Source organism: Ascaphus truei, chromosome 10, assembly GCF_040206685.1.
Source record: "Ascaphus truei isolate aAscTru1 chromosome 10, aAscTru1.hap1, whole genome shotgun sequence".
Lineage (NCBI taxonomy): Eukaryota > Metazoa > Chordata > Amphibia > Anura > Ascaphidae > Ascaphus > Ascaphus truei.
The window spans coordinates 11,488,602-11,510,209 of NC_134492.1; the positions used below are offsets into that span (position 1 = coordinate 11,488,602).

The 21,608-nt window shown below is 42.6% G+C and overlaps 1 protein-coding gene across 7 annotated transcripts in view; it reads left to right on the forward strand.

The window, feature by feature from the left end:
* The window catches only part of NEGR1 (neuronal growth regulator 1), a 379,181-nt gene extending 376,330 nt beyond the window's left edge, over positions 1-2,851 (forward strand). For 5 of the 7 annotated variants that reach the window (XM_075615822.1, XM_075615813.1, XM_075615815.1 and 2 more), the window contains one exon: positions 1,159-2,851. In XM_075615822.1, coding sequence (XP_075471937.1) covers positions 1,159-1,283 — 125 coding nt within the window. In that variant the 3' untranslated portion in view covers positions 1,284-2,851. The remainder of the gene's footprint in view (positions 1-1,158) is intronic. The other 2 variants (XM_075615817.1, XM_075615821.1) reach the window with 2 other exon arrangements.
* Positions 2,852-21,608: the final 18,757 nt, after the last annotated feature.

Below are 21,608 nucleotides of genomic sequence, written 5' to 3' on the forward strand. Positions count from 1 at the left end.
TCCTCAAGATCCCCCAACAGGTCAGGCGTTAAGGGTATCCCAACTTCAGCATAGGTCACTCAATCAGTGGTTCAGTCGAAGACTGAGCCGCTGATTGAGCCACCTGTGCTGAAGCAGGAATATCCATAAAACCTGACCTCTAGGTGGCCCTTGAGGACTGAGTTTGACCACCCCTGCACTATAGAGTATAGTTTGTGTAATAGAACAATCTCTGCCTTTGAATTTGCATATTTTCGAACACTGAGACATATCTCTTTATATCTTCACATTTTACAGATGGACGGGTTCGAAATCCTAACTTTAAATTCGTTCAGAAGTGTGTCGTACTTCATAATGTTCTTTCAAAACCTAGTGAAATTCGGAGAAAAGCTCATTCTCGGACAGTTTTTTTGTGTGTGTTTCATTTCTTTTAAACAATATAGCTCAACCCCGTTATAACGCGATCCGTTACAACGCGAATCTGCTGATAACGCGATGCAAGCGCGGCTCCCAATTTCCGTATTTCTGAAACTTTACAGCACGATTATTGGTATCTTAAATACTTTATTGTACAATGCATACAATTGTACATTATTTCTAACGCGATCCGCTTATAGCGCGATGCGATTCTTTGGACCCCAAGCACAGCGTTATAAGGGGGTTGAGCTGTAGTAAGAACTTTTACAAAAAAAGGGGAACTTTTACAAAAGGTTTAGAAGTAGAAAAAGCTTGCTCAAGTTTCTAAAAAAAAACATTTTTATTGTTTTTTTTCCATATTTTGTTTAAACAAAAAAAAACGAATCGAGTTCCAGCAAAACCCTAATATACAGTAAATATATATATATACACACACACACAAATCATTGACTATATTGGCATTCCACTATTAATGGTGTTCTTCCTGCCAAGGAATTGGGTATAATAGAAAGTAATAGCGGGTACACCAGGACTTATGCAACATTGCCAAAAGTTTATTACTAAGGTCAATGTTTCAGCTCTCCAAGGAGCCATTCTCAAGATATATATATAATTTATAAAGCGAGCATAGCTTGTTACTTTGATTTTCTAGTTGAAGTTGTACTGCTTCCAATAAAGCATCAAACGTCACTTACCACCGGTATGAAATATATGTCGCCAGAGAGATTCATTCTTTTTTTTTCTTTTTTTTTGTCTTTTCAGCTCCAAGTACAGCCCAGTATGGAATTACCGGGAGCGCGGAAATTCTTTTCTCCTGCTGGCATCTTGCGTTGACACTGTCCTCTCTCAGCAGCATACTCTACCTGAAGAACGCCATTCTCCAATAAATATAAAGACCCATAAAATAGGCTTTAAAGATTTCTCTGAAAGTGCTGATGACAGGATGCAATCTGGTGCTGGTTGTTGGAAGCAGTGCGGGATACTATCAGCAGTGCTTACGTGGAGCCGATCGCCTTCTGTAGATTTGCTCATTATGTAAATACCTTTAATTTGACTCCTTCTTTGATTAGCTGCATTGCGTTGTGAAGCAGTACACATTGTCCCTTTTTTTAAAACGTGAAAGCTCTGAAATTACTTTTAGAGGATATTAATTGTGATTTCATGTTTGTAATCTACAACTTTTCCAAAAGCGTTCAGTTCTGGTCTGCTTGGTGCAGGATGCAGTTTACACAAAAAGAAAAAAGATTATTGCAGTGAAAATAATATGCTTTAAACCTCCAAGGCATGGGTTCTGTTGCCGTCCTAAATACGATTTTGAACTCATGTGTATCAAACATTTTTTCCATTTTTATTACAAAACTATTGCCTTCAAAAGATTATTCCTGTTACATTTAAGCTAGATCTCCTGCAAGTTTAATATTTGAGTATCAAAAACCAGTATTATTAAAAATAAAAAAAACTGCATGACGCAGTTTGGATTTATTCTTGTATGTTTCGCATGGGTGTGCCTTCATAAGCTATTAATATTATTCTTTTTTTATTATTATTATTATTATTATTATTATTCAGATGGGTTTTCCTATCTTAAAGGGACAGCCTCTAAAATGTTAAAATGTACAGAACATATTTTTAGGAGTTCATATCATGTAACCAATCAAGTGTGAAAGAATTCTGTGTGTGCTAATGAACATTTTCATACCTCAAACAGTGTTTAGGATCAGTGTTCTTTTCTCCCCGTGCAGAGAATACAAGTCTGCAGATTCGCTAATGCAGGGGCGGCCAACTCCAGTCCTCACGGGCCACCAACAGGTCAGGTTTTCAGGATATCCCTGCTTCAGCACAGGTGGCTCAATCAGAGGCTCAGTCGAAGACTGAGCCTCTGATTGAGCCACCTGTGCTGAAGCAGAGACTGATCGAGCCACCTGTGCTGAAGCAGGGATATCCTGAAAACCTGACCTGTTGGCAGCCCTTGAGGACTGGAGTTGGCCATCCTTGCTCTAATGTAACATTCTTTTGTTGGCAGATTATGGAACTCAATGGAAGATGCAATAGTGTCTATTGCTTAAGCTTCTTGGCAAATTACACCTACTTCATATTTTTTGCAGATCCCTAATTATAGCACAATTCTCATATGTGTTTTTTGTGATTTCAGAGCTATTTCTCTTCAAAAGTATTAATCGAAATTCTTAAAATGTTGTGCAAATGAGAATGTGACAATCCATTTTATCATTCAAATACTTCATGGAATCTGTATTGTTTTGCACTTGATTTTGTACTGAATTTGTGAAACTAGCTAAAATAGTCAAGAAAAAAAGTGGATATATTTGGAAATGGGTCTACTCAGCGGAAAATAAAACTCTGGTAAAATCTTAAACTTGCTTAAAAGGCCTTTTTGTGTCAGCAGTCTGGATAATATTAGAAGAACACGTGCTATTTCACTAGACCATGGGGGGGGGGGGGGGGGGAGATACTTGAATTGTTTTTCTACCAGAATTCCACCAGATGCATAGTAGCTACATTGTGATACACAGCAATCACTGAAACACAAGGATGCTTCTCCTTCACACCTTACACATTTACAGGCATGGTAAAAAAAGGAAAAATCACATTTGTGATCCTAACAGCATGCACTCTTTTTAACCACAATTTAGCTATTAAAGGTATCACTTGTACCTTACGATTGTTTGTCTATTCCAGGGGGGCTCAACTCCAGTCCTCAAGCCCCCCAACAGGTCAGGTTTTCATGATATCCCTGCTTCAGCACAGGTGGCTCAATCAGTCCCAGCTTCAGCACAGGTGGCTCAATCAGTCCCAGCTTCAGCACAGGTGGCTCAATCAGTCCCAGCTTCAGCACAGGTGGCTCAATCAGTCCTTGCTTCAGCACAGGTGGCCCAATCAGAGGCTCAGTCTCCGACTGAGCCTCTGACTGATCCACCTGTGTTGAAGCTGGGATATCCTGAAAACCTGACCTGTTAGGCGGGTTTGAGGACTGCACTATTGTATGGACTAACACAGCACCGTCTTGTTATGATGTGGAACATTCTCTCCTGTGGGAGAAGGTTTCACAACATTGAATAGATATACAGTTACATTTATACATACATGCTAAATATGTCAGGGTGTGGGGGTGGGGGTGTTTGGGGGGGGGGGGGGGTTGCACCCCTCTGCACTGCTCAGAATGATGCAATTTAAATTGAACATGTATTTCGTACTGAGTGCTATCCATGATGTCTGCACATTGACACTTTTAATCCTATTCCTATTTTATCTGCTTCAGTCTTTGTTAAATGTAAACAACGTGATAATCATTATCTCACTTATCTACATCAGGAAATCTGCTAAGATTGAGGCGTCTTAACCTTTCTTGCTTGGCAGATCTTATCACATATATGAAACTTAATTACAATGTTTACTGAATTTGACATGAGCACAAGCAGATAAAATAAAAGGATCATTTATTTGTGCTGTGAAGTGTAATTTTTGACAGTTTTATTCTTAGCCCCTTTGAAAAAATATTGTAAACTAGTTAAATAAATGGCTTGTGAATCCGCTTCGCTACCTTTGGCAGTGATGGGGATATATGTATTTTTAATATATTTATATTAAATTATAAGGGATTATGTGGGTTATGTATCAAAGTCTCCTGGCTGCAAATGTATCAAAGCAAAAACTCTCATAGTTGTCTATATATCCAGGCAATTTTGGTGCAAGACCAGGGCATGTTTGTACAGCACATAGGTTCCAAATTTATTTTCTCCAATTTTGCCCCATCTGCCCCAGCTTGCACCTTGGGGAGAGTCAGTAGGAGGAGTTGGGAGAATTACATGCTGCAAATTATAATGAGATGTATCACATTCTGTGTCTCTGCCCCAGCGTGCACCTTGGGGAGAGTCAGAAGGAGGAGTTGGGGGAGTTACATGGGGCACAGATTATAATGAGATGCGTCACATTCTGCGTCTCTGCCCCCGCCTGCACCTTGGGGAGAGTCAGTAGGAGGAGTTGGGGGGAGTTACATGGTGCACAGATTATAATGAGATGCATCACATTCTGCGTCTCTGTCCTAGCTTGCACCTTGGGGAGAGTCAGTAGGAGAAGTTGGGGGGAGTTACATGGTGCACATATTATAATGAGATGTATCCCATTCTGCGTCTCTGCCCCAGCTTGCACCTTGGGGAGAGTCAGTAGGAGGAGTTGGGGAGGGGGAGAATTACATGCTGCAAATTATAATGAGATGTATCACATTCTGTGTCTCTGCCCCAGCTTGCACCTTGGGGAGAGTCAGTAGGAGGAGTTGGGGGGAGTTACATGGTGCACAGATTATAATGAAATGCATCACATTCTGCGTCTCTGTCCCAGCTTGCACCTTGGGGAGAGTCAGTAGGAGGAGTTGGGGGGGTTTACACTGTGCACAGATTATAATGAGATGTATCACATTCTGCACCTCTTGTTTTCCCCATTTATTTGCCTAACACATCAGCCATATCTGAAGTGACGTAACTCTAACATTCTGCATCAGTTGTACAAAACTGTTTTTGTATATCACACACACTCTCGCTCAAAAGAATTGAGCAGTGCGTCCCAAAACACACTTGTGTTAATAGATATTATGGTATTGGCTTCTTCCCGTTGAAGACAATAAGATTTTCTACATTAATTAATCTGGTCCAGTATTTTTGCCCTGGTTTTGCAGCTGAGGGAGTTTAATAATAACCCCCTATTGGTCATTGTATGAAAGCCCCAAGGCGGAGAGTCTTGATGTGGGGTATTGTACCCTGATCAGACATTAATTGCCATTCAAATGAATGGCAGTTAATGCCAGATTGGGAGGGGTGGCAGTACCGGGCATCATTATTTGGGGAGTCCCAGTGTATGCTCCAGTAGCTTGTGAATAACTTGGGAAGTGTTAATGGGAGGAATGTAATGATGCACACACTATAATGGCATGCATCAAATTCTTCATCATTGCACATCATTTTTCACCATCTACTTAAAAATGACGTTTTCTTGAGGTCTTGTGTTCCTGTTGAGGATAACAAAACCTGCACAGAACCCTTCACTTTTTGGTCAAATGCACATTATTAAGAAGCTCCCAGTTCAGAACAACTTAGCCCACACAATTGTGTGTTTAAAAACTAGTTGCATACCATTAGTGAATTGTGTCTGGGACAAATTCAAATGCTGCTTTTGAACAATAGTTAGTGATTGTCTTTGCTTACAATATCGCTGAAGATAATGGGACTATTTTTCCAAATCTCATTCTTCCAAAACGGGTACAGAAACAGCCCCAGATGCGTCAGAGGAAAAAAGTCCCCTCCCTCCCCCAGCGTTTTTGCACATTTTAAATAAGAGTGAGGGCTGTATACAGTATCTGTCTCCTAGCTGGAAAAGGGAGACAAAAAAACTGCATTAAACTTAACAGAAAAAATACAATTGAAAGCAATGGAGAGATTTTTTTGTGTGATAAATGTGGTACTATGCCCAGGAGTGGCCAACTCCAGTCCTCAAGGGCCACCAACAGGTCAGGTTTTAAGGATATCCCTGCTTCAGCACAGGTAGCTCAATCAGTGGCTCAGTCAAAGACTGAGTCACTGATTGAGCCACCTATGCTGACGATAGGACTGATGGAGCCATCTGTGTGGAAGCTGGGACTAATTGAGCCACCTGTGCTGAAGCAGGGATATCCTTTAGACCTGACCTGTTGGTGGCCCTGGAGGACTGGAGTTGGCTGCCCATGTGCTATGTGTATGCCCCGCTGGGAGGCTTTGATAAATAAATGACCCCATTTGAAACAATACATGCATCATAAATAGATTATTTGCTATAATGAAATCTTCAGTAATTGCACCTATAATGTAAATTGCATGAAGAGGCAAACTGTCTGTAACAAATGTTTTCACGAGATCTCATTACTACTCTTTATTTTTACAAATGTTTTTTTGCTATTTTGTGTTAATATGATAGAATAGTTCTTTTTATGAAAATCACTGTACAAAAAAGACACCAAAATGCAGATATATTATGTAATAAACTTTCGTAGCTGTGTTCTAGAATCCATTGATTTATGCATATGACAAAAGAGTCAGCCGCACACAAAAAACACTGTTAAAAAATCCAACACAAAAACGAGTACATAGTAAGAAACAATGTAAATATTACATTTCTTCCATTGTTACATACTATTCAATATAGTCTGAAGCAGCCATTCGGCTGTTATCAGTCAAAAACTCCTATTGACGTCAAATTACGTTTTCGGCAATGACCGCCTAAACGGCTGATTGGGGTAAAGAATTGGGCATTGGACTATATTGAATTAGTGTACAACCATGTAAAAAAAAGTCAATCCCGTTGCCAGAATGTTTGACAAATTTCACGAACATGTCAGTTCTGTATGTAAAGGGCCCCGTGAAAGTGCAGATTGACTATTAATCTGAGACACATTTCTTTTCTAAAGCATGACATTTTTGCTAAATTGTTCACAGGTTAAAAAAAAAAAGGTAACTTTTGCTTGATTTATAAACTTAAGCAAAAAATGTGCACACACCTACTTGCTATAACATGCAACATACTGTTATATTTATTATCTTATACACACAGACATAACATAATAATAACTTTAATAATCATTTTATTTCATATAGCGCTTTTCTCCCAATGGGTCACACTGTCAGTACAGCGCACGGTATGCAGCATATAGGAATGTTACAGGCACAGCCCCTGCTCAGGTGACCTTATACTCTATAGGTGTGGTGCCTATTGAATATGAGAGGTACAGATTTACATTTAGGATAATTTGGATTTGGACAATGTGTGGAACTTAGGAAAACCTGAAAGAAACGTGCGTAATTGGAAAAAGTGACATATTACAACATCTGCAGTGGGATCCTGTTTTGCAGACTCCGATTTTCCCTCACAGAAATCCACATGGATATGTCAAGAATACAGATACACATATGCTGCAGTTAACGTTCAGATCGATGTATGTTGGGAACTTTGCCTTCCTATATGATATAGAATATTATGCTATGTAATAAATGTTTACCTACATGTTACCCACACTATGAGAATGATATTAACTCAGGGGCTCTTAACTCCAGTTCTCAAAACTCCCCTTAACCCGCCAACAGGTCAGGTTTAAAGGATATCCCTGCTTCAGCACAGGTGGCACAATCAGTGGCTCAGTCTTCAACTTAGTCACCGATTGAGCCACCTGTGCTGAAGCAGGGATATCCTTAAAACCTGACCTGGTTGAAGGACTGGGGTTACGGGCACCTGCCTTAGGCTGATATGCACTAATAGTAAAGAACAGGTCGTTTTTAAAGCTTGCATTGCCACGCGAGAAATGATCTGTCTGGGCAGGAATTCCCATTGAACAGTAACAAGGCTCTACCAGGGGTAAGTTACTTACAAATCCTAACGATAAGCTGAAAAGCTTTTATTAATTCCATGGCATTAACTTTGATCATACTTTATCAGATAAATAACATTAGAAATTAGCTCCTTAATTTTGCATGCAGGGAAAAAAAGGATTTGCAACTTAATTGAATTCTGTACTGTGAATTGTAAATCAGGTTCATAACCCACGATGGGGTATTGCAAAACAATTCCGGCTTGCATGAAAAGACAGAGTTACCTGTCAAATCAATAACTCTGTTGGGCTACAAGTAACAGATATAAATCATTTCACTGCTGGAAAGGTGTATAGCCCATCAGATCAGCCTCTGCTGCCCCTCGAGTGATTGAAAGCTTAAGCAAATATTACCCTGTAAAATCAAATAGCTCCATATTAACAAGAATAATAACTCAATATAATGACATCTATATGTATCTGACCTGTTTCTTTGAAGCACGCTTGCAGTATGTACTGTAACAATGCAAAGGGGCTGCAGAATAAAAAGAACACAGCATGTTTTATTACTTTAATAGTTTTTTTTTCCAAAGTTGCACATTATCTGCACTATCACAGGGTCTCACTCACTCACTCACTCACACAATAGCGGGCAAGTTCACTACAGAATTGTACAATGAATTAGTTGTAGCAACGATGTGATGAGAACTATGCCACGGATAGGGAGAAATGAGTTATACGATTGTACGAGGTATATGGCCTAGATTTACTATAGATTTCGATAAATGAAAACATTGGTGTTATCAGTGGTTAATGCCAATTTAATTATATTGTTTACATGTATGCAAATTAGTAGGTACAAAACCCCAAAGAATGTTAGAGACAGATAAAAAAAAACCAGGAGACTATCTCAAAAAAACTGCACCGAATTTATGAAAGCAAAACACCTTATTCTTTCTGTAGGAACATTTTTGTGCCCTAAACTTGCACTGATTTTGCAGCCGCCATAGACTCCATTCTTTTGGGATATAAATAAAACTGTGTCTTAAAAACACAAAAAAGAGAAAAGGGAAGATTTTAACAACCTTTTGGTGCCTTTAAAGCAGTGGGTGCCCGACTCCATCCCTCAAGGCTATCACCAACAGGTAAGGTTTTCAGGATATCCCTGGTTCAGCACGGTTGGTTCAATCAGTGGTTCAATCGTTGACTGAGCCACTGATTGAACAACCTGTGCTGAAGCAGTGCTATCCCTAATACCTGGCCTGTTGGCCATCCCTGTTTTAAAGCGTGAACCTTAGACATCCTTAGATATAACATGCTATTTAACTGCGAGAAGACACAGCCGTCCTTGCTGGAGGCTTGTCCCGATATTACCAGATATTTACCTACAGCTATCCTTACCCAAGAGGCCAGCTGTACATTGCTGAAGGAAACTATGGTAATGGAATTAGAAACATACGGTATAATGCAGAGAGCAAGTATTTTTCATACGCGAGAGGGCATTGACATGGACAATGTTTTTAATGAGGTGCTCTGGGGAAGGCCATCCGTACACTGTACAGATGCATTCAAATTGTTTTTTTTGGTATTTTCTGAGTTCTGGGGGAAAGGAAAATGTGGCCAGAAAAGTACAGTGACCTCCAGTGTTTGCGTGTAAATATGTGTTGAATGTGAAAGACGGGGTATTTGAAGCAGCAATCAGTCCTGCTCATCCTTAGAGATTTGTCATATTGGTCCTTATTTGGTGCTTTGCCAAAAGTCCCCCTCTGGCAATAGAAGATACATGTATTGATACACAATAGTAGTTGCCTTGGTAAACACTGATGTCAGTGACCTCAAACTCAGTGGAAAAATCTGCTAAAATATAAACATTATCCAGGGACTGTGTGTTTCAATTTTTTTTTTTAAATGAGAGAAGGAGCGGCTCAGTGAGTAAAGACACTGACTGGCACTGAGCTTGAAGCAGCGGAACCTGGTTCAATTCCTGGTGTCAGCTCCTTGTGACCTTGGGCAAGTCACTTTGTCTCCCTGTGCCTGCCAAAAACATAGATTGTAATCTCCATGGGGCAGGGGCAGGGGCCTGTGCCTGCAAAATGCCTCTGTAAAGCGCTACGTAAAACTAGCAGTGCTAGACAAGAACATGCTATTATTATTATTATTAAATACAATTCCCACTTTCATACACTACTGTGCGTTAAAACATATATTTAGCAACATCTAAAGGTAATGTTTATTGTGTTTCAAAGAAAGATTACCGCCACTACACAACATGTGCAAATAATCCTGCAGATTGCTCCGGGATTGATAGCATTGTTATTATTCTGCAAATCTTGACCGGGTAAGTGACACAGAAAGGTGAGTTCTCACGCTCAGTGGGGGCCTGCGGTGTGGGAAACACCAAAATAATGCTGGAGTAATATATTAGCGCTGCAACAATGTAGGAGCTACAGAGCATCTGGTCTAAAATTGTGCAAAACAGGTCTTCGATTACCCCCCACACAAGATGGCAGTTGCATCTTTAAATTGAGTTCTTCTTATTATGGGTCACACAACTCCCATTTGCATCCATGCAGTCAGTTAGCACTATGACTCCACTGTACCGTATAAGCAAGATAGTGCATCTGAGAGGAAAAGGAGCGAGAGGTACATCGGGCGCATTGGAATCGTGCTTTGGGGATTAGAATTTATAGTGGAATCAGTCACTTATGTAGAAAGGTTATAGCGCCATATTAACTAAAAGGTATTGGGAAACACCTCATATCCAGGCCCGTATTTAGGCATAGGCCTACTAAGCCTGGGCCTAGGGAGCCAAATTTCAGGGGGGCAGAACATTTGGGGGCATCGGTTACAGAGGCCCCACTCTCTTCCCCACAACAATTAAGCCAACAATAGTGATAAAGCGCATCAAAGCCAGGTCTTGTGGTTCAAATAATGTAATTGCGAAGACACAGGATATTCCACAGGGGTTAGTGAGATTACTGAAGTGAAGTCCCCAGATGGGCCAATGTTCCCTGAAGGGTAAGGCAATTTGTAATACCACAGCCAGAACCTCATTGGGAGGGTCCCAGGACTCACAGCTGATAGTAGACAGTTCAAATAATAAAGCAATATTACTCACATACTGTATGTGACCCCTCCTGTGTTTCCTGAAAAGCGTGCAGCCAAGTAGAATAGCTTGTGATACAGTGGATGGAAAAACCTGCGCACTGCCAATGAAGTGGGCCCCAAGGTAATGAATAAAAATGTCTTTATTAATCTACCTCCTTTTTTATGGATAATGAAATACATTTTTATTCATTACCTTGGGACCCACTTCATTGGCAGTGCGCAGGTTTTTCCATCCACTCCCCACAACAATTAAACTGATTACCAGAGGAGAGCACGGGGCCTCTGTAAAGGTCTCTTACCTCACCCTGCAGCGTCACCCTCTTCCTTCTGCAGCGTCGCAGTGTCAAATGACGCAGCGATGTCCCATGGTGATGCGTTGCCATGACAACGTGACATCACATGGCTTCCTGTTCTCATGGAAATGCATTGCCACGTGATGTCACGACGACACTGCAGGAGGAGGAGGGCAGCAAAAAGGTAAGTGGTGGCCTACTGGCGGCGAACTTCTAAAACTGGCCATGCTTTTAGCCCATTCATATTAGTGGACCCTCGGGTCTCCTCTGGCCCTGTAAAGTACTGTAACATATGGAGTAGCAATGGTTAGCAAGCATGGCCCAAAGTGTTATCATCAAAGGTCATAGGTTAATTTAACCTCATAGATAATCTTAATGTATGGAGAAACAGAGAATCCAAGTCACAGCTTGAAAGGCTGATGTACATTTTACTGTCATTTTACCTGGGGAAATATTTGTACATAAATGAATAATTGCTCCGCAAACCTTTTGTGGGGTCTCCTATCAATAATGCAAAGCGAGCTTATATTCTCTGAGAAGCCGAGCAAGAAACACACATTTTATTTGTCACTTTCCTGCTGGACATTATCTTCTTTTTAATAGATGAAATGTGGATTATATTATTTTGCAACAATAACAGTCTCTATTCTTTCCCTCTACACAAAGGGCTCTGTGTATCAAAGGGAAAATTCCAGCGAAAAGACGTTATTTTGTCACAAACCCGCACAAAGTTATACCTGGGACAGGCGTCTATTTATTAATCTTGTTTGTGCCCTTTTTGGCGACATCTACGGTGACATGAGGGATTGATGACGCAAGTAGGAATGCTTTAAATGCTTTCGGGGAAGCGCGTGGCCTCTGTAACAGCCGCGCCCCCTCCCCCCCCACAAAATGTCGTGCCCCCCACTTTACGCACCTTTTTGGGGGCGATTTTCTGCTTTGGTTTTCTTGCTCGCCATAAAGGTGGCATAAGTCTTTGTTTAGCGCAGAATACCAGCGCAGCTCGTGACAAATTCTACCACGGTAGAAATTAGCGATGTCAGGCGGCTTCTCCAAAAATACTGGACACAATGGTGAAAGGTGCAACGTGCTTGAGACACACACACACCTCTCTCATTTCTCTCCGCTCCATGCTGTTTCCTCCTCTCCTTGGCCCCACCCCCAGGCTCCTGACACCTCCTCCTGATTGGCTGCAATACCATACCCAGCAGCAACCAGTCAGAATGGAGGAAGCTGCCCAGCATACCAGATATCCCTGCATCAGCACCGGTGACTCAATCAGTTCTTGCTCAATCTGAGTCTTTGACTGAGCCAGTGATTGAGTTACCTGTACTGAAGCAGCGATATCCTGAAAACCTGACTTGTTGGTGGCCCTTGAGGACTGGTGTTGGCCACCCCTGATCCTAACTAGTACTTATGCCTTCATCTATTCCATAACCCTATTTTATCTCTGTACTTTCATTCAGGTCCTTGTATGGTGTTAGCATCTCTCACTCGGATACTCTGAGTGCCTCATTCTGTTTCAAGGCTATGGCTGTGTGTAGTAGCACTTTATGAAATAAACACAAATGTCTGTGGTAAAGCATTCTGGAAAGTGTTGCTGAAAGTTGGCCAGTATAATTCCACTCAATGCTAATGAGCCAGTTTATTGCAGGGATTTCAACTTAGTAGAAACTACAGGAGGTGACACGCTCCATTAGGATTTGAAGGCTGTAAAATTTGAAAGGGAAGGTCTTTCTTTCTTATTTCAAATCATATAAGTGTTGAAATCATTGACATATAACATGTACTAACTATGAATCTACGATTTCCTTAATTTGTGTTATCTTTTTTTTTTGTCGGAAGGCTGTAGTTTCAGACAAAGCGGATGTGCGTTCCCTCCAGCATCTCCGAGGGAAGTCATTTGAAAGAGAACAGTCTGCAGAGCAAAATGCCCGTGTGACTTCTTTCTCCAACTAACAATGCCAGGCTGAAAATGAGACAAGCAGTCTGCGTTTTAATCTAGAATATTACACTATTCGTGTACAATATATGGTCTGCCAAGGCTTGTTAAAGGTATTATGACTAACAATGAAGAAGAAGGGGGTTATGTACTGTATCAAAGTCTCACAACTGGAAATGTTGGGTAAAGCTAGAGCCAAACATTGTATTGTAGAGGACATCATTGTTTTAAAAATCTGGTGCAATTTTTTGGGATCCATTTTATTACCCACCTTTTGCAGCCAGGAAACTCTGATACATAACTGCCAAAGTTGGATATTCCGCTGTGTTATTTGTACTCATAAGTACAGTACTAAGGAATTGCGGACCACTCTGGCAGCAAAAGGGTTAACATCTGAGGAAGGTGACCAAAGTATGATAATTCCGGGCATGATGAAGGTTATTAGAGAGGGGCAAATTATTTGCCAACATTCTAATTCACCAAAAATGTGGGGGTTATTCACAAGTGCAAATATTCAAGGATTGGTCAAAAAAAACTACGATTCGCCAAACTCCAGGTCGTTAAAAATGTGTGCAAATATATAGGGTACCGCCGGAGGACACTGTGCGCACTAAATAAAATCCTAAAATAGGGGGTATGTCGGAGGGGGAGAGAGAGGAGTCCTATTTTATTAGAATCCCAAGTGCTATATATATCCCATCAAAGACACCTTTTAAACAACATGCAAAGTGCACAAAAAGAGCCCACCTGAGATTCCTGAGAAATAAGCTCATTTGGATATGCAGGAATGTATAGAAGTAACCTGGGACCCTACAAAATGAGGTCTATTGCTCTCATTAAATGTGAGTAGTGTCAATAGAAGTTTCATGCTGTACCAATTGTAATGAGAGGAATCAAACTCTTATTTTTTTAAATGCACCATGTCTAAGGGAGTATGAACAGCTTCTTATATTTGATGCAAGCACAGAAAATGAAACCAACGTGTTCTTTGGACTGGCAGCCAAAACCTTAATTTATTTCCCTGTATGGTTCTCCCGAGGGATCGTCGGCAGATTTAGAATATTGTACTGTACTCCCTTTTCTGGCGGGTTGTCTCCTTGTATTTTCTTTTTAGGTCAAAGAATCACCATTGAAATACCCATTAATACCTTGTATAGCACCATCCCACTCCATAGACAAAGTAATCCTCAATCACCTCTGTAATGCCTATATTGACCTACTTTGAATGTCAATGTCCTATTTTATAGTGATAATAATTATAATGAGTCTTCACAAGTGCCATCGATGTCACTATAACTCTTTACTGACCTTATCATTTTTGCAGCTGAATGAGAACCAGGCCCAATAAGATTAAAGTTGAGACAGAAGTAACACAATCTCTGCCACATGCACATTCCAGTAATACTAAAGACAGAAGACAGTTGAGTGTATTATCGTCTCACGTCTCTGAGTCAGACCCAATGTCCTAAACATCACTCATTAAAACTGTGATAGATACAGTTAGGATTAAAGCCGATTGGGTATATTCTGTGCGATAGTTCCCCAATTGGCTGTATTGCAGTTTAATAAATGTAGCACTGTTTCCCCCACAGTGGGAGATACACCGCCTCTGCTACCTGTGTGTGGTGCGATACCTGTTAGGACCAGGACAGCTGAGTTGGATCTGCGTTGGTATGGAGATCAGGATAGGCTTACTGTAGGTTCTCTCTGTAATTCGTCTCACTGGTGTTAGCGCCTCCGGCCGTAGTGAGTTCCACGATGTCCTAAAGTCAGCCCCCACTATTGCATACTTCACCCTCCTGCCCAACTTATACACAACTGATACTTAGAGAGGACTGATAACAAGGGTCTTTATTGTATGGCTGGCATCCACTGCAGATCTCCTTACAGCGATGTTGAGTCTTAGAGGTCCAAGACCTCTGGATGGTGATGGCTCCTGGTCTTACAGGGCCTCTGTGGCTGAATCTGATGTTCCCTCAGTCCAAAGATTGAGGGCGAGCACACTCATCCCGCCATGGGAGAGACTGACAGCTCTCTGCTTCCTCTCTCTTCCAGAGCAGGAACAGGTCTAAACTAAATCTGTCACTCTGTCAAGGATTGGACTTCGGCTGAAGTGGATCCCAGTGGCAGGAACAGCAGTAGCGTAGTAGGGGTCACAAGCAGAGGTCAGAGGCAGGCGGCAGATTGCGTAGTCCGATAACAAGCAGGGGTCAGAGGCAGGCGGTAGGTAGCGTAGTCGGATAACAAGCAGGGGTCAGAGGCAGGCGGCTGATAGTGTAGTCAGGTAACAAGCAGAGCTCGGCAATGAGGAGACTGGAACAGTATGATAGCAATAGCTAGCACAGCAGTAAACACAGGAACCTTGCAGGAGCTAAGGAACCAGTATAAACAGGCAAGGGAGGAACAGGAAAGGGAGGTTTATATATGCAGGCTGAGAGGTGGAGCACAAGTGCAGAGGTGTCAGGTATCAGGGTCTGGAATGTTCCTTAGTTTAGCAGCAGCAATCCCGGTGGACAAGTATAGGTACTGCAGACTAGAACAAGACATTGAGAGTGGCAGCAGTCCCGGTGGCCAAGCATGGGTACAGCAGGCTAGAGAATATGACATTACTCCCCCCTCCCAATAGCGTTCTCCGGACGATCCTTGCTAGGCTTGTCTGGATATCTCCGGTGGAAAGCTTTGACTAGTCGCGGAGCATGTACAAAATCTTTGGGTTCCCAAGACCTCTCCTCTGGGCCATAGCCCCCCCAGTGGACCAGGTACTGTAGTTTCCCTCGGTGTAACCTGGAATCCAAAATTCTCTCCACAATGAATTCCTCTTCGTTATCCACGAGGACGGGTTCAGGGGGAGGAAGTCTCCGCCAGGAAACGGATTCTCACGGAAAGGTTTCAGCACAGAAGAATGAAACACAGGGTGTATTTTGATGGTCTCAGGAAGCTCTAATCTGAAGGACACTGGATTTATTAGTGCTGAGATGCGAAATGGCCCAATGTATTTTTGGCCCAATTTAATGGTTGGAACCTTTAAACGTAGATTTCTTGTAGAAAGCCAGACTTTATCCCCGACTTGAAATTCTGGGGAGGGTCTGCGGTGTTGGTCTGCTGCTCTTTTGTACTTTACTTGAATCTCACGAAGTGTCTCTTTGAGGGTCTCCTGGATGTCTCGCAGAGTCTCCAGTTTCTCTGTAACTGCCGGAATGGGGCCCAAAGATGGAAAACGAGGAATAAAGGTTGGATGAAATCCATAATTTGAGAAAAAGGGACTCTTCTGAGTCGATGAATGATGTGAGTTGTATGAAAACTCAGCTAATGGTAGGAAATCAATCCAGTCATCCTGGAGATGACAAACAAAACATCGTAAGTATTGTTCCAAAGTCTGATTGGTCCTTTCTGTCTGGCCATTGGATTGTGGATGATAGCCAGACGATAAATTTAAACGAATTCCTAGAGAAGAACAGAAGGTCCTCCAAAATTTTGAAGTGAATTGTACCCCTCTATCGGATATGATCTCATCAGGAGCCCCGTGAAGCCGAAACACCTCTTTCACAATCAACTTGGCTGTCTGGTCTGCAGAAGGAAGATTCTGTGCTGCAATGAAGTGAGCCATCTTTGTAAGTCGATCCACTACTACCAGGATGGTATTATGTCCACTTGATCGGGGCAGGTCAACAATAAAATCCATTGATATGGACCTCCAAGGATGAGTTGGAACCGGAAGAGGCTGCAGCAAACCCACAGGTGATGCTCAAGGGGTCTTGGTCCTAGCACAAGTCTCACAGGAGAGGACATAGTCTTTAACATCTTGTGCTAATTTAGGCCACCAAAAAGAGCGAGACAACAGTTCCTGTGTCTTGAGGACACCTGGGTGACCAGCGGGTCGGGAGTCGTGCATTAATTGGAGCACCTCTAATCTTACCTCCTTAGGGACGAACAGACGATCCTTACAGTTCCAGAGACCATCACATAGAAATAGTTCTGCTTCCGGAGGAGGGTTTTTAAGAAAAGAGTCATTTCAGTAGGCTCCCTTTATTTATGTGAGGAGATCGGCAGAGAATGTGACGCTCAAAAAATTTCTTTTTGGAAGAATAGTTTCTTCTTGCTCTTTGTCTGAACTAGGATTAAGCAATGACCGTGACAAGGCGTCGGCTTTCCCATTCTTGGAGTCAGGGCGGTATGAGATGTGGAACAGAAATCTTGCGAAGAAGAGAGCCCATCTGGCTTGTCGCGCAGACAGTCTCTTTGCGGATCGAATGAATTCTAAGTTCCTGTGATCCGTAAAGACCGTAATTGGGTGATTGGCCCCATCCAGTAGATGTCTCCACTCAGACAATGCAGCTTTTATAGCCAAGAGTTCTTTGTTTCCGATGTCATAATTTCGTTCAGCTGTTGACATTTGGTATGAATAAAAGGCACATGGATGAAGGAGAATCTTGGGTCCAATTCTTTGTGACAGAATGGCACCAACAGCGGAGTCGGATGCATCCACTTCCAAGATGAATGGTAATTCTGGATTTGGATGGATGAGGATAGGGGCAGATGTGAAGAGTGACTTCAATTGTTTGAATGCTGCATCCGCTTTAGGAGACCATTTGAAGGGGAATTCTTTCCGTGTGAGTTGGGTGATTGGGGCAATAATGCCAGAGAAATTTTAATAAAACGTCTATAGAAATTGGCAAAGCCCACAAATCTCTGAATGTCCTTTTCATTTCGAGGGATTGGCCATTCCACCACGGCTTGAATCTTGCCTGGGTCCATACTCAAACCCTCGGGAGAGATTATGTAACCGAGAAATTGCATGCTGGTCTTTTTGAATTCGCATTTTTCTAACTTGATGTACAATTTGTACTTACAGAGATGCTCAAGGACAATTCGGATATGTCTCTGGTGATCCATGATGTTATCTGAGAAGACTAGGATGTCATCCAGGTATGCCACTATGAATTGGTCCAATAACTCTCGGAGGACATCATTGATTAAATGCTGGAAGGTAGCAGGGGCATTACAGAGTCCAAAAGGCATCACCAGATATTCATAGTGCCCATAACAGGTTCGGAAGGCTGTTTTCCATTCGTCACCGGGTCGAATGCGGACCAAATTATACGCTCCTCTGAGATCTAATTTGGTAAAGATTTTGGCTGACCGAATTCTTTCCAATAGTTCAGGAATCAGAGGTAATGGGTACCTGTTCTTCATCGTAATCTTATTTAGTTCCCGATAGTCAATGCAAGGGCGTAGAGAACCGTCTTTCTTTCCCACGGAGAAGAGTGCAGCGCCTGCTGGAGAAGTAGAGGGTCGGATAAAACCCTTTGATAGGTTCTCCTGTAGGTAGTCATTGAGGACCTTCAATTCCGGGTCTGAGAGGGAATAGATTCTTCCAAACGGAATGGCAGCACCCGGTAATAATTCAATGGGACAGTCATAAGGGCGATGTGGGGGAAGCATATCCGCATTCTTCTTGCCACACACATCTAAAAACTCAGAGTATGGAGCCGGCAGAAGATTTTCTTGAGACGAGGAAATCTTATGTATTCCTACACACTCTGGTATAGGAGTTTCAGGTAGACAGGCTAGCTGACAGTGCTCCGAGGGAAACGTGAGGGTCTTTGTCTTCCAGTCAATTAGTGGGTTATGGATCATGAGCCATGGAATTCCCAGAATCACTGGAAACAAAGGTGATGGAATGAGACCAAATGAAATCTTCTCCTGGTGATTGGGCTCCATGATGTGTGTTAAGTTACTTGTTTCATGGGTAACAGGTCCAGAGCTCAAGGGAGAACCGTCAACGACTTCCATCCTTTCTGGCGATTCCTTGGCTACAAATGATACCGAATTGTTCTTGGCGAATTCTATGTCCATAAAATTCCCTGCCGCCCCTGAGTCGACCATTACTGTGGTTGAAAAACGATGTGTTCCTTCCTCGATTATAATAGGAACCAGGAGGTGAGGTTGTAGTGAAGGAGGGTTATCTTTCCCTTGAAAAGCAGAGAAAACAGTCTTTGAAATAGCTTGCAGCCGATTTTTCCTAGGGCTCTGGAAAGAAGACCGCCTGGACTTGTTTGGGCGAGATAGTGCCCATCGTTTCCGCAATATAAACAGAGATCTTCTGTTCGGCATCTATTCCTTTCCCCGGTTGAGATGGGTCCCCGCAGTGTATTTACTTGCATCGGCTCCTCCTCAGTCTCCCTGGAACGTCTTGGGGTACTGACATCTCTAAACTGGGGGTTGCTTGGCATGAACCCCTGTCTCTCCAATCGTCTTTCCGTAAGCCTGCGATCAATTTGGATGCATAAATGGACAAAGTCCTGAAATCTCTCTGGAGGCTCCACCCGGGCTAGATCGTCTTTAACTTGCTCCGAGAGACCCTGCCAAAATGATATTTCTGCGCGGCCTCATTCCAATCAGTATCGTTAACCCATCTGCGGAATTCAGCGGCGTACTCAGCTGCCGAGCGTCTTCCTTGACGAAGATTGTTCAGAGTTGCCTCAGCGGTTGCACTACGATTTGGGTCATCAGAAATAAAACTCATGGCTTAGATGAACTCCTCCAGGTCCCTTAGTAGTGGGCTATCTTGTTCTAACATAGAGGAAACCCAAGCAAGGGCCTCATCATTGAGCAGGGTTATGATCAGTCCAACCTGGGCTTCTTCGGTATGATAAATGGTAGGCCGACCTTGAACACAAGTCTGCATTGATTAAGGAAATTCCGGAAAGATTGTTTATTCCCCCCAAATTTTTCCGGAAGGGATATACGGGGTGCGGTTTGCACAGGCACAGTGTTTTGACCAGACATGGTGATTAAGGCTGCACGTAGTTCACGATTCTCAGCTTCCGCGGTGGCGGCTTGTTCTTCCAAGCGGCCAAGATGATTGAACATGTGTCTTTGTTGTTCTTGGTAACCAACCATGATATGTTGTAAGTCATGGAGTGTCTGAGCCTGGGCCGGGTCTGTTCCAGCGGAATCCATGGTAGGGCCTGTTTATTCTGTCAAGGATTGGACTTTGGCTAAAGTGGATCCCAGTGGCAGGAACAGCAGGGAGCGTAGTAGGGGTCACAAGCAGAGGTCAGAGGCAGGTGGCAGATTGCGTAGTCAGATAACAAGCAGGGGTCAGAGGCAGGCGGCAGATAGCGTAGTCCGGTAACAAGCAGAGGTCGGCAACGAGGAGACTGGAACAGTATGATAGCAATAGCTAGCACAGCAGTAAACACAGGAACCTTGCAGGAGCTAAGGAACCAGTGTAAACAGGCAAGGGAGGAACAGGAAAGGGAGGTTTATATATGCAGGCTGAGAGGTGGAGCACAGGTGCAGAGGTGTCAGGTATCAGGGTCTGGAATGTTCCTTAGTTTAGCAGCAGCAGCAATCCCGGTGGACAAGTATAGGTACTGCAGGCTAGAACAAGACATTGAGAGTGGCAGCAGTCCCGGTGGCCAAGCATGGGTACAGCAGGCTAGAGAATATGACACACTCCCTCCTAGGAGGAACATGAAGGGACAGGCTCATGGTCTATACCTATACCAGATAGGCTTACACAGGCCATGAGTCACCACCTTAATTCTATGACTCACAGGAGGAGCATGAGGGGGTCAACAAGCCCACAGATTAACCCCTTATAGCCTGCAGCCGTCAGGACTTACATAACAGGGTGGGGAAAGATAGGTAGAAAAGACATACCCTGTTACACAAATAACCCCTTTGTGTTATACAGTATATGTATATATACCCTGTGATTCAACCCGCATCAGCGTATACAACCATGCCTGGACTACAGCGGTGCAGAGATGGTAAACTCACTCAAGGACAGCTGTTTTTGGCTTATATTTTGACACCCGCTGTTCTTGTACAAAGACTTAAGCGCTTGAGTCTATGAGCCAAAATGGCCGAATAGACAATTTTTGGCCCGAAATTCCACATTGACTTTAATTGCACCTTGCTGATTACTGCAAGTTATTTGCTTTGCTAGCATTGTTTAACACTGAGTTAATGCATATCTGGGGTAAAGCATTGGGATAGATCAAAGAAAAATATTCCTATTTCCTTAAATTGGTCATTTTTTTCCCTTTGGTACACGTGGAGCAGTTTGTTTCCCCAGTTTTGCTATTAAAGTCTGGCTGGAAAAATGGGGCAAAAAAACTAGAGAAGGGTGAACTTAAGGGGGCAAAATCCGAGCCACACAGAACCCCAAAACCCGCCAAAATGTTAGAGGCAGATCAAAAAAAAAACAGGAAAATTTCTAAAAAAAAACTGCACCAAATGTATGAAAGTAAAGCACCTTATTAATTTCTGTAGGAACATTTTTGTACTCCAATCTTCACTGATTTTGCAGCCCCCATGGACTCAATTCTTTTGTGATACAAATACTGTATAACCGTACAGTATCTTGAATACACAAAAGGGAGAAAATGGAAGATTTTTACAACCATTTTGTCATGAGACAGACAACTGGGAAGCATTCAACTTATCTGTGTCTCCAGTTGTATATATATCCCCTCAAACCTCCCTCCAAATAGATTAGGGAGAGACACTTGTA